This window comes from Thamnophis elegans, chromosome Z (assembly GCF_009769535.1).
Source record: "Thamnophis elegans isolate rThaEle1 chromosome Z, rThaEle1.pri, whole genome shotgun sequence".
Lineage (NCBI taxonomy): Eukaryota > Metazoa > Chordata > Lepidosauria > Squamata > Colubridae > Thamnophis > Thamnophis elegans.
The window spans coordinates 52,848,418-52,861,993 of NC_045558.1; the positions used below are offsets into that span (position 1 = coordinate 52,848,418).

The 13,576-nt window shown below is 40.8% G+C and overlaps 1 protein-coding gene across 2 annotated transcripts in view; it reads left to right on the top strand.

Moving 5' to 3' along the window:
- Positions 1-13,284, top strand: part of ANO10 (anoctamin 10) — a 144,847-nt gene extending 131,563 nt beyond the window's left edge. For both annotated transcript variants that reach the window (XM_032235659.1, XM_032235658.1), the window contains exon 13: positions 12,698-13,284. In XM_032235659.1, coding sequence (XP_032091550.1) covers positions 12,698-12,736 — 39 coding nt within the window. In that variant the 3' untranslated portion in view covers positions 12,737-13,284. The remainder of the gene's footprint in view (positions 1-12,697) is intronic.
- The last annotated feature ends 292 nt before the right edge of the window (positions 13,285-13,576 follow it).

Consider the following 13,576-nt stretch of genomic DNA (forward strand, 5'->3'; position numbering starts at 1 on the left):
CCACCAAAGTCACCAGTCACATGATCCAATCAGCACACAGTCCAGTTGCTAGGTGACCTGAGTTTCCACATTCCAAACAGCTGCAGAAACCTCCTTGAAACATCCATAGTAAATGAACATTGCTACTTACCTGAACATTGCTTCTCATGACATCTGCGGGAGGGGCCACCGGTGGGATATCATCAGTGCTGATTTGTTCAGAGACAAGTGGAAGTATGCTGCAGTCATGCTTCTACTCCTCCTGCCCCAGTTTTCTTGAGGTCGCAGCAAGTAGAATGGTCTATAAAAAGAAATCACAACAAGGCCACCCCCTCCCATACTAGTCCGCTACGAAACTAACTAGGGCAGGACATGGCCTCTCCCGCAGATGTCATGAGAAGCAACGTTCAGGTAGGTACTAACCGTTCTCCATGGCATCCTGCAGAAGAGGCCACCAGTGGGATGTACTCAAGCTACTGTCCACAGGGGACTGTGAACCTATGAGATTGTAGCGGCCATGGTGACCACTACCTGCTGCAGTACCCTGCATCCGAAAGATGCTTCGGCCGACGCATAAGCATCTAGGCGGTAATGTCTAATAAATGTTGTAGGGGAAGCCCATGTGGCCACCTACATATGTCCTCAAATGGTGCTCTGATCGCCCATGCTGCCATGGCAGCCACACTCCTAGTCGAGTGGGCCATAATACCAGGCGGCGGAGAGTGTCCCTTTGTCTTGTATGCCAAGGAGATGGTTCTCCTTAACCAGCATCCAATTGTGGTAGGGGTGACCCTCGCTCCTAGAGTCGCCAGTTGAAAGGATACCAGCAACGCCTCTGATCTGTGAACTGGAGCTGTGCATCTCGGATAAATTCATAAAGCCCTATGAACATCTAGCCTGTGCCAGAGGCACTCTCTATTGTGAGACGGTGCCGGACAAAAATTGGGCAAAACCAACTCTTGAGCTCTATGAAAAGGTGTGTTTACCTTTGGGATGAGAGAAGGATCTAATCTCAGGATCACCCTGTCCTGGTGGAAAACGCACAGGTCTCCTCGTGAAGAGAGAGCCCCTAGCTCCAAGATGCACCTGGCCGACGTTATAGCAATAAGGAATGCCACTTTCATTGTGAGGAGCTGAAGAGAGACCATGCGTATTGGTTCAAAGAGAGGTCCCATAAGTGCCTGTAGTACTACTGGTAAGTCCCATGTTGGGAAACAATGGATGGTTGGAAAATCTAGATTTGCAGCCCCTTTAAGAAATCTCTTAATAACCTGTAGTTGCAATAGCAGGAGGTGTCCCTCCCCTGGGAGCACTGTAGAAAGTGCTGCTACCTGTAGGTGTAATGTACTGTGAGCAAGGCCACTGTCTAACCCATCTTGCAGGAATTCCAGGACTTATGGTGCCGAGGCCTCAGAAGGTGTTATGTTCACCAATTGACACCACTTGATGAATGTCGACCACGTGGAGTTACAGATTCTCATGATCTGGATGTCTGGATGCCTCCAAGGTTGAGATGACTCTAGCAGAGAAGTTCACGTCCCTCAGGAGGCTCCGTCCAAGTGCCAGGCAGTCAGGTGGAGCCACTGAGGCTCCGGATGTATAAAGATCCCCTGACACAAACAGACCTCCTCCCAGGGAATTCTCCATGGTGGGGACACTGACATCTGCACTAAATCTGCATATCACAGTCTCCTGGGCCAGTTTTGCGTAATCAGTATGACCTCCAGCCCCTCTGACTATTTTCCTGAGGGTCCCCGGGAGAAGGGGAAGGAGGGGAAAGGTGTAAAGGAGTCCACTCGGCCATCTGCTGTGTAGAGTGCCCGTGTCGTCTTCCTCTTGGGTGGGGTATCTGGATAGGAATCGAGGGAGCTGAGCATTCACCAGGAGCGCAGAAAGGTTCACCACTTGAGTCCTGAATGGGTGACAAATGTGACGAAACAAGTCTGGATGGAGCTGCCACTCCCCGTGGTCCACAGTGGCCCGACTGAACCAGTCAGCCTGATGGTTGGCCGTCCCCAAGATATGATCCACTACAATCGAGGCCAAGTGTCTTGAATCAACTTCTGGAGATTGGATCGACAGTCTGGAGATAGGAAAACCATCCCTGTGCCCAAGTCTATAATTGCCCCCAGATGCAGGAACCTTATTGTGCACGTGAGATGACTTTTCGGGAAGGTGAGGGAAAACCCTAAATCCTGCAATGTCCGAATTGTAAGATGAAGGTCATGGATTGCTTGTTTGTGAGACTGCGCCTGCACCAGTGTGTCATCCAAACAGCATTGGAGCCTCACCTGGATGGAGCGTAAGTAGGCTACCAACGCCACTAGACGTTCGTGAACGACCTCGGGGCCGATGCCAACCCGAAGGGAAGCACCCAATATTGGTAATGAGATCCTGCCTGAGCAAATCTGAGGTATCTGTGATGGGATGGCAGTATCGGGATGTGAAGGTACATCTGTGTGAGGTTTATTGACACTAGGTGATCCCCCCATCTGACCCCCTGAAAAATGGACCTCAGGGAGGCCATTTTGAATTGTCTGTAGATGATGTACGTATTGAGAAGGTTCAGATTGTGGATCGCTCTCTACACCCCAAGTACTTTGGGATGACAAAAAGGTGACAAAAAGGTTGGAGTAGAACCCCAACCCCTGTTCCTCCGGCAGAACCGATTTGACTGCCTAAATCTCCAGCAGATGCTGAATCGCAAGTTTCATGAGTTTTTTCTTCACCAGATTCCACGAAGGAGGGAATGTCCTGAAGAGTTTGGGGGGGGGGGAGGAGAGAAACTCCAATCTGAGCCCCTCCCAGACTGTGGCAAAGACCCAAGGGTCCATTGTAATATGTTCCAATTGTGTCGCAAAATGAGACAGGCGGCTGCCTATGGGAAGACTCAGGTTTGAGTCACTAGGGTGCAACCACCACCCCACCACCACAAAAAGGCCATTTGGATTGGCTCTGAAATCTGTTCCAATCTGGAAAAGACAAGTCTGGTTTGATTACGATCAGTTCTTGGGGGAAAATACCTATGCTGATGGTACTCTATTTCATTGGAACCGAAAGAGGTTGTCTGTGATATGGAGCCGAACAGTTCTTCTGGCGTTTAGGTGCAGTGGGAAGCACTTTTTTCTTATCTTTGTTTTCAACAAGGATGAGATCTAAGGATTCCCCAAAAAGAGACTATCCCGTATATGGGGCAGACGCTAGGTACTATTTGGATTTGTTCTCTGTCTGCCAGTTCCTCAGCCATAAAAGATATCTGGAGGCTACTGAGGCTGACAAGACATGGGATGCATACTTGACCGAATCAAGGGTGGTGTCCACCGAGAACTGAGTGGCTGCTATGACCTTTCTAACATCCTTCAACATGTGAATGTCCTCAGCAGGGATTCAATCTTGCAGCTGCCTCAACCACAAAAGAGTGGTTTGATTGAAAAAGGAAGCAGCTGCTGCTGATTTGATGGCCCACACTGACGCATGAAAGGCTTTACACAAGGTGAGCTCTGCCCTTTTATCCTCGGCCTTGAGTTTGTCTGCGACATCATCTGAAACTAAAGCTGAGGAAGTCATCAAGGACGTAACTAGGCCATCGACTGTCAGACCTGAAGGGCCTGTGAGAAGCCTTAGTCCATGTTGTAAAAACAATGGTCATTGCCCCCTGGGTTTGGAAAGACCCTGGGGTGAGATCATTGATTTTTAACCACCTCAAGGAACAAAGGAGGGGAACCTCCTCCTTGTCCATGGAAGCTTTGGAAAACATGGCTTGAATAGGATCCTTGCGAGTATCTGCAGGTGCAGCGGTGGTACTGCTGCCTAGTTTGGTGGTAGCCCTGGCCTTAATTAAAAGTGGTTTGAAGAGAGAAGGAGGAAAGAAACCAGTGAAGGCTGGAGGATCCAGTGTCAAGATCTCCTCATCTTCTGACAATTCTAAGTCTCAGTGAAGCTCTTCACCTGTCACTGACCCCTCACTGGCCAGCAAAAGGGACCCTGGCCTGCGATCTCCGCCTACCTGATTTTCTGCTGGTTGACCCATCCTAGAATCTGCATGGGGCTGTTTGGTCCCCCTCAGCCTGGCTCCACTGTTGTCTCAATCCTGAGACTATGCCCTGGGAGATTGCTGAGGCAATTATTTTTTGCAAACTCTCTGGGAGGTGCTTTAGTGCCTCCAGGTCATCATAAGGATCCTCTGCCACAGGTGGTTCCGATACCAGAAGAGCCAAGGTAGGCCTGGAGAGAAGAAAGTCTTGGGGTGTACCTTCTAGTGGATCTCCCATGACATCCCTAATAGCCCAAGATGATACAGAAGGGGAGGGAGAGATGCCATGCTAGACCTCCTGTGGACCCTAGCTGGAGAGAGCTGGGGAAGAATCAGAACTAGAGGCCCTGGCTGGTGATCTGGACCTGCAGGAGGCTGGTCTATCATCTTGGGACTCCCTGAGGCGTTCTGCCTGAGCCACCCTCTTTTTTTAGGGTTAGGGTTATTGTTCATCATGGAGGGTAGCCCTGGAAGGGCATGTGGCAGTGGTAACCCTGGTGGCCTTAGTCCTGGAGGTCAGTTGGGCAGACCCTTCCTCCACCCCCAGGGCACCCGTGGGGTCCAATTCTCCCAACTGAGCTTCAGTCCTGGCGGCTGCCATCTTCTGGACCTAGATCCGATACTCACTGTGCCACTGTGGACAATGAGGCCGATAAGGCACCTGGCAGGAGCAGCAGTTATAGGGGCAGCAGTGAGCGGCTTTGGCAATGTCTTTTAGCCTCTGTTCCCTCCAGGACAAAAGTGATTATATTTGCAGCGATAGCTTCATGGTGCTGATCCAAAATGGCCACCCATCTTTTTTTCATTCTGGTTGTAAAATGGCCTCCTGGTTCACGTTACGTCTCTGGACAGCTCGCCTGCTTGCTAGTGTGCTATCCAGCATTTCTTTTTTTTTTAACAGAACTTTTTTATTTTTTTTTAAAAAAAACACAAATATGTCATTTGTCAATCATTAAGACATTGAAGTACAATTTTTTTTTGATGTGTGTACCCCTCCCTCCCTCCACCCCCCCACCCCCCCCTCCTCCTTCCCCCCCCCGACTTCCCAGAACCCGTACACGGTATGGATTTTTAACTAACACAGTCTAAAATCTATTGAGAAAAAAGAAATAAAGAAATTAATGACATTCTAGATTGACCTTAGCTTCTTCTTACTGAACTGACTTTTAACAGTTTAAATCATTTCTGATCTTAAGCATAGGCTAACTGGAATTTCTTAGTCCCGTATTTATTTTGTATATAGTCAATCCATTTTTTCCAGTCTCGTTTATATCTCTCATTTGAATGATCTTTGAGATATGCCGATATTTTAGCCATTTCAGCTAAGTTTGTTACTTTCAATGTCCATTCTTGAATTGTAGGCAAGTATTCCTTCTTCCAATATTGCGCCACCAACAGTCTTGCTGCAGTTATCAGGTGCAGAATCAAATTGGTCTCTACCACTGTAAAGTCAGTACATATACCTAGTAAAAATAACTGAGGACTAAACTTTATCCTTCTTTTAAAAACATTTTGCATGACCCACCATATTTTTATCCAAAATGCCTTAACCTTTTGGCAGGTCCACCATATATGATAATATGTAGCATCGAGAGAACCACACCTCCAACATTTAGGCTGTACATTCGGATACATAGAAGCCAACTTTTTAGGATCTAAATGCCATCTATAGAACATCTTGTAAAAATTTTCTCTCAGATTTTGAGCTTGTGTAAATTTCACATTTCTTACCCAGATTCTTTCCCATGTATCCAACATTATTGGTTCCTCAATATTTTGAGCCCATTTTATCATACAATCTTTAACTAATTCTGTTTCCGAATCCATCTGTATTAATACATTATATATCCTCTTTATATGCATTAAGCTTTGATCTCTTATTTGTTTAAGCAGATTATCCTCAACTTGAATAAAACCAATTTTTTGATCTATTTTCCACCTAGCCTGTAATTGCCCATACTGGAACCATGTTTGAACTACCTTCTCCTCTTTTAATACCTCTAAAGATTTTAATTGTAATACCCCCCTTTCCGAGGTAAGAAGCTGTCTGTAGGTAATTCTGTCCTGTTTTTGTGCTGTATTCATATTTTCAATTGCGTGTCTAGGAATTGCCCACATGGGTATCTTGTCATTTAATTTATATTGGTATTTCTTCCAGACCCGCAATAAAGCATTTCTTAAAATATGACTTTTAAAGTTCTTATCCAATTTTTTGTTGAATAACAGGTAAGCATGCCAACCAAATACCAGATCGTGTCCCTCAATGTTCAATATTCTATCATTGGTTAAGTGAATCCAATCACTAATTACAGATAATACCACTGCATCATAATATAGTTTTAAATTGGGTAGTTTCAATCCTCCTCTCTCACGTACATCTTGCATTATTTTCATCTTTACCCTCGGCTTCTTTCCTGCCCACACAAATTTGTTGATACCCTTCTGCCATTCTAAAAGGTTCGCATCTTTTTTAAGTATAGGTAACATTTGGAAGAGAAATAAAAATTTTGGTAAAATGTTCATTTTCACTGCCGCTATCCTACCCAGCAAAGATAAGTGCAATTTCTCCCATTTTTTCATCTCTGTCTGTATGCTATGCCAAAGTGGTTCATAATTATGCTTATATAATTTCCCATTTGAAGTTAAAATGTTAACTCCAAGATATTTGACTTTTTTAACTACCTCACATCCTAGCATCACTCCTAATTCTTCCTTTTGTTTAATATTCATATTTATAGCTAATATTTGGTTTTTCCTAAGTTTATTTTAAAGCCCGACACTTGACCATATTGATTAATCATATTCATTAAAACCATACTAGATTCCTGCGGTTGTTCCAATATTATGACCAAATCATCCGCAAAAGCGCGGACTCTATATTCTTGCTGCCTAATCTTGATCCCTTTTAAACCATCCAAGCCCCGTATTTTATTCAACAATACTTCCAAAGTTATAATAAACAATAATGGGGACAAAGGACAGCCCTGTCTTGTACCTTTTCCAATTTGAAAAGAGTCTGTTAGACTTCCATTGACTATGATTTGTGCTGTTTGCTGTTGGTATATTGCTTTAATTGACTGTAAAAAATTATCTCCTATCTGCATTTTTTGCAGTATCTTCAACAGAAATTGCCAGTTAACTCGATCAAAGGCCTTCTCAGCATCCAAAAATATAAACGCAGCAGGGATCTGGTTGTTCTTTCCCAAATATTCTAATGCATTAATAATTAATCTAACATTACTTTTCATCTGCCTCCCTTGTATAAAACCTGTTTGGTCCGTATGTATCAATTGTTGAGTGACCAACATTAACCTATTTGCTAATATTTTAGTAAAAATTTTATAATCTACATTCAGTAATGAAATAGGTCTATAATTTTTGGGTTGAGTAGTATCTTGATCTTCTTTGGGTATCAAAGATATAAACGCTGTCTTCCAAGATGGAGGGACTTTACCTTCCGTTTGAATCATATTAAATAATTCTCTAAGAGGTTCTACCATTTCTAACTGTAAGTTTTTATAGTAAACCGCTGTCAAGCCATCTGTACCTGGTGCTTTCCCTGACTTTAATTGCTTAATTACCTGCAGGATTTCCCCCGAGGTTATTGGTTGATTCAATTTTTGCCTGTGTTCTTCTCTAACTGAAGGTATTTTCTCTTTGTCTAAATATTTGTCTATGTCTAAACCATTAATTTTATCCCCTTTATACAGTTCTGTAAAAAATTCCCAGAAAGCCTTTTGAATCTCTTCCTGTTGAAATACCTCCTTCCCTCTGTAGATCAGTTTAGATATATTTCGAGTTTTCCTTTTTTTCCTAATCTGATAAGCTAACCATCTGCCAGGTTTGTTTGCATTACAAAAAGTATTGTGTTTTGCATATAATAGATTAGTAGCCACCTGGTCAGAGATCAACATGTCAAATTGAGATTTTAATATGTTAATAGCTTCCTTAACCTTTGTATCGTCTGGGTTCATTGTTAACTCCAGCTCTTTTCTCTTAATTTCCTCTTCCAGTTCTGTTCGTTTTAACCCTTGCTTATTTCTATGTGTTTTATTTATATTCATCAAAACTCCTCTCATATACGCTTTGCTTGCGTCCCATACAAATTCCATAGATGTACCCTTATTCATATTCAAAACAAAATATTCAGATAGTAATTTTTTACAATCATTAATATACTTTTCATATCTAAATAAGTTTTCGTTCAATCTCCAAGACCTTCTTGCCTGCACTTCCCTTCCCAACTCCATCCAAACTGGGTTATGGTCCGAAAGGATCCTAGCTGCAATCTTTGTTTTCTTGACCCTAGAAAGCAAATCATTAGTGGTTAGAATAAAATCAATCCTTGAGAGGGATTGATGCCTGTCCGAGAAGAAAGTGAAGTCACATTCCTCTGCATTTCTTTCTCGCCAAATATCTCTCAATTCAAAATCATCCATAATGTCAAAGAAAGATTTGGGTAACTTTGCTCGCATCTTGGTATTTAGGCGGGAAATCTTCTTATCTCTCTTAGTGTCTATCACTCCATTCCAGTCACCCAATAGTATACAGGAACTATAGTCCCACTGTACTAATTTAGCATGAAGATTTCTATAGAATCTATCTTGCTGTTGATTGGGAGCATAAATTCCCAAAAGTAATGTCTTTTTCCCTTCTAAGATTAAGTCTAAAGCAATATATCTTCCGAAGGGATCTGCTTCTATTAATTCAGCTTTCATATCTTTTCTTAAGTATACAACTATACCATTCTTCTTTTCCATAGCAGAAGCTGCAAAATGTTGACCAAGTTTTGAGTTGATCAAATATTTTTGATCAGTTGACTTGATATGAGTTTCTTGCAAACAAATTACATCGTTCTTAAACTGTTTGAGATAATGAAATATTTTCTTCCTCTTCTGTGGAGAGTTCAGTCCGTTGACATTCCATGTTAAAATCTTAGTTGTCATCTTTGGTTGGTTGAAGCATTTTTAGAGCTTCCTGCACGGCCTGTTTAACCTTAGGTCTAGCTCCTCCCATTGCTTCCAGATTTGTTGTTGTAGATCCTTGATCGATGGCCGATGATTGTTGATGCTGTTGCTTTTTAGCTTGTTTCTCCATACGTCTAGTAGTCATGCGGCTAGGTCTTGGTTCCATAGCACCTTGCACTTCTAGAGAAGAAAGATGCTCCATCTTGTCTGGTGGTTGTGTAGTTTGCTGTCTATCCTGTCCTTCTTGTGGTCTTTCTCTAGGTCCAGATGGTGCAGGGTGTCCGGCCTTCAATATATTATAATAAAAATCTCGGGCTTTCCATACAGAGTTGAGGCGGTACCTTTGCTTATCAAATGTAAATATGATGCCAAATGGTGCATCCCATCTATACTGTATCTGACGATTTCTGAGTTCTTCGACCAAAAAAGCGTAGTCTCTCCTGGCTCTTAACATTTGAGGTGGTATCTCTTTCAAAACAACCAGATCTTGACCGCCAATTTGAAGCTTAGTGTTATAAGATGCTTGCAGTACCATATTTCTAAACTCTCTTGTAGTAAAATATATAACGATGTCTCGAGGAAGCTGCTTCTGCTTTGCCAGCCAGGAGTTAACGCGGTAAGCTTTGTCAATTTGCCAGTCTTGATTGGTCCCTGGTCTTCCCATCAGGCGGTCAAAAGCTTCCGATAGGATCTGTTTCAGGTTCTCCTGTTTCTCCTCACGCAGCCCCCTTACTCTTAATGCGAACTCCATTTGTCGGTACTGTATCATAATAATTTCTTTTTCAGCATTTTCCACTTTTTGTTCCACCACCTCTGTTTTCAATGTCAAGTTAGCATTGGCATCATTAAGAACCTCTAGGGTATCTTCCACTCCAGAAATATGTTCTGTTAATACAGTTACAAGACTCAGCATGTCATCTCTAATTTTATCAACCTTAGCATCAAATTTCTCATACAGCTCCTGTTTAAGTCCTTTTATTTCACTTTTAATTTCTTCTTTCATTTCTTTTATTTCCTCTTTTCTCTCCTGCTTTACCACCTCTCTATTATCTCTAAACTTATCTTCCATTTTAATTGTCTGTGCATTAAGAGCCTCGCTTAGATTACTCAGGAAAAATTCTTTCGTTAACACATCCCCAGCAGGGGGTGTAGGAAGCAGAGGCTGCAGCTTTGTGCCAGGCACTGAGGATGTGCCCCTGGAAGTAGAGGGTGACGACTTCAAGTTAATATTTGGTTTTGAGGCCATTTCAAAATTTATCTGCCTGCAGTTAATAAAACTCTTTTGCCTGAATATGCAGCTTTAAGTAAAGAGGCTTTTATTTTGAAGTTTAAGGCTTGGCAAAACTTTCAGTGAGTAAACATTGTAACAAGACCATTCAGCAGATTCATCACCATTTAACTTCCAAATAAGCAAGGTTAATGAAGGAGTAAAATTCTTCTATTGTGAAACCAAAACAAATGATAAGCAATCTCTTTTGTTTTGAATTCTTGTGAGGATTAGCAAAAAGTGTTCATTATTACCGGAGAAACCAGCCTGCTCGGCGCCATTTTAGAAGCCTCTGAGTAAATAATTTTTCGGAGGAGAAAAAGAAAAGAAGCTAAAATGTTGATAAGCAATTATTGTCCACAGTAAACGGATCCAGCTCGTGATAAGAATAAATCAAACAAAACTTTGAGCAGAGTGGGAGAGACCTACTTTGTCCTGCACAAGGCAGTTTGAAGTTCCCAGCACGGACAGCCGTTCTGCCTTGGGCTAGCCCCCCTTTCCTTGCAAGCACAAAAGCTGCAAAAATCGAAGAGCATTTGCCAGCAAAACAGTTTCTTCTTTCCTTCTTGCCTGAAGGATAAGAAAACCTGATAAGACGTCAGATGGAAGATCCTCTAAACAGGTACGTAGCCAGGAATTCGGAGGCAGCTGATTTTTTGCTGCCCCCACCAGTAGGCTCCTCCCAGGAAGTCCCTATCCAGCATTTCTTGATGTATGGACCATAGCCGGGCGAGCTGCCACAGTTGTCTTTCTTCCTTCAGCTGCCTTGAAGCCACAACAGAAAACTCCGGGCTCCACGTGGCTGGGGAAGTCAGAAACTAGCCGCTGGCACCCCTTGAGGCGACAACGTTAGATGGCCCGTGCTATCGCCTGCAGCCTTCAGTCAATTCGGAATTTGGAATAGTCATTATGCAAATTAAACCTTAAACTAAACTTTTCCTCATCTCAATGGAGGAGTAAAAAAAAAAAAACAGCCTATATGGACCAAAGACTGAGAGGAAACTGTGGCAGGATGAGTAGAGGCATAGCTGCAAAATATTTCCACTCAGTCACTGGACCAGTCAGCACTGATGATATCCCACTGATGGCCCCTCCCACAGGATGCCATGGAGAATAGGAAGATAATGCAAGTAACAAGGTCTATGTTCTATTTTGCCCCTATTTTGTCCCATTGCTCTATTTTATTTGAAAGGTGACAAAATGGGTGGACTTGTTTGCTTGTTTTAAGCATTGGGGATTTGTAGAATATTGATTTAATAAGTTGTGCCATCTCATAAAATAATCTGCAACTATGCTGATTTTTGCAAATTACTAATAGAAGGAATTCCATTTGCTGCAAATTGGGTGGGGAGAATGTATATGTGAACCTGAGCTTTCCTGATGCCTATCCAGCATCTTAACTGCTAACACACTGATTATATTTGCTATTTCATTTTTTCCAGTGTCTATAATTTGCATTGAGGAGGAAGGATTCAGTTCAGTTTTTTTTAACAGTAGGAGTAGGTAGCTCATAAATAATTTCAATTAGTTCGTTGCTTCATTCAGCACAGAATGAAGAGATTCTTTCTTCCAGTCATATAGTAAGATGAAAAAGCAGATCCAGATTTGAACTGCAGCAGAAAGCAAAGTGTTGGACTATTTTTTCACATGTGCCATCCCAATATCCTGATCTGAAATAGAGTTCTTCATTAGCTACTTTTTACGTAATAGTTGTAGTGATAGATTTTAATTGATTAGTCAGAAAACTAATTATTACACCATCTTAAAATAGGTTTAAATAAGTTCATCTCCTTTGCAAGCCATCTCAATATATCCTAAAAAATGATCCCTTAATCAGGGAGCCTTAATTATGAACTTGGTAATGCTGCTAATTTACATTTACTTCCCAAAGGATATCAGACAATCTAATATTTATCCCACTGAACTATTCTAACTAGTAAATGTAGGTACTAGGTTTTCACTGAGGCATACTGTATAATAACAATCAAATAGAGAGAATACACAATGTTTTCAATAAATGTGAACTTTCCTTTTTTAAAAAAAAAATTAAATGTTTTTTAAAAAAACAAAGTGAAAATAATCTTTAAAAAAGGAAGAGCAAGAAATCAAAGAGAAAGCTAAGAATGCACAAAAAAACCCCAAAAGAAAAATAGAAAAAATTACAAAGATGTAGCTTCCATTCTTTTTTACATTTAAAAGTTACAATTAAAATTTTACCTCTTTATCCAGGGTAACTTCATTCCTGTTTTCTTTATATACTTATCCTATCTAATCACCAAAATCATGAATCATATTGGAGCAGAATGGGGAAAGATGTCTTTGTTTTCATTAATCCCAAAGTATAATTTGTCTCAATATTGATGAAACAACTATTTTTTTCTTCATTCTATCAATAAATGGATGATGTGTGTATACTTTTTCTAATGTTTCTGTCTTATGATTTCTTTTCAGCAAATCAAATTGGCTGCAGAGTCTCTGAAAGAACACTAGGATGAAAACTCAACTGTTGCAGAAGTATATTCTATGCCCTATACAATATTAAGAACAAGAAATACATTATACTTTCATATGATATCAAACTATGATAACAAGGATTTTATCTTTATTCATCATAAAAATCCCAGTGTAATTGTTTTGCACATTACAATATACTCCATAGAAACTGATTAAATCCATTCTTAAATCTTGTTAGAACTCATAGCCATTACTCTGGTTTGCAATTTTTTAAAGATTCTTATGCTAATTTAATAAGCATAACCATAAATAAGAACTGCATCTTTGGAATGTAACAGCAATATATACATTGATATTCCTGGACATCTTCATGTTAAGAATATTTTGTCACTTTTTGTAGAAGGTTTACTACCTACTCTGTATTGAAGAAGGAATTAATTTTGTTTTCTGTAAAATGTAATACATAAATTTCAAGTTAGGATACATATACAGTAAAAATGCTGTGTCAAAATATGTACTATAAAATGTGCATGCTGTTTTAACTTTAATGATTATTCTCCATTAAAATGATTAATTTCAAAGAACTGGAAAATATTTGATTTGGCAGAAAGCTCAGTTAACTTGATTCATTCCCAAGACACACCCTGCTTATATAAGGTGTTTACTCAAATTTTATTTTCCTGGTTCATTAAAAATAGACTGTGGTAAAGAATAATTTACTCTATCAGCAGAATTATATTAAATGGTTTGTTGTAATTCCTATTTTCCCCTTCTGTGTACTGGAGCATTCGTCTGTACCAAATGCTTTTTTTATTTTAGTGTAACTTTTAAACAATGGTAGTCTTTATGGCCAACATTTCTACCCATTGCACTGTG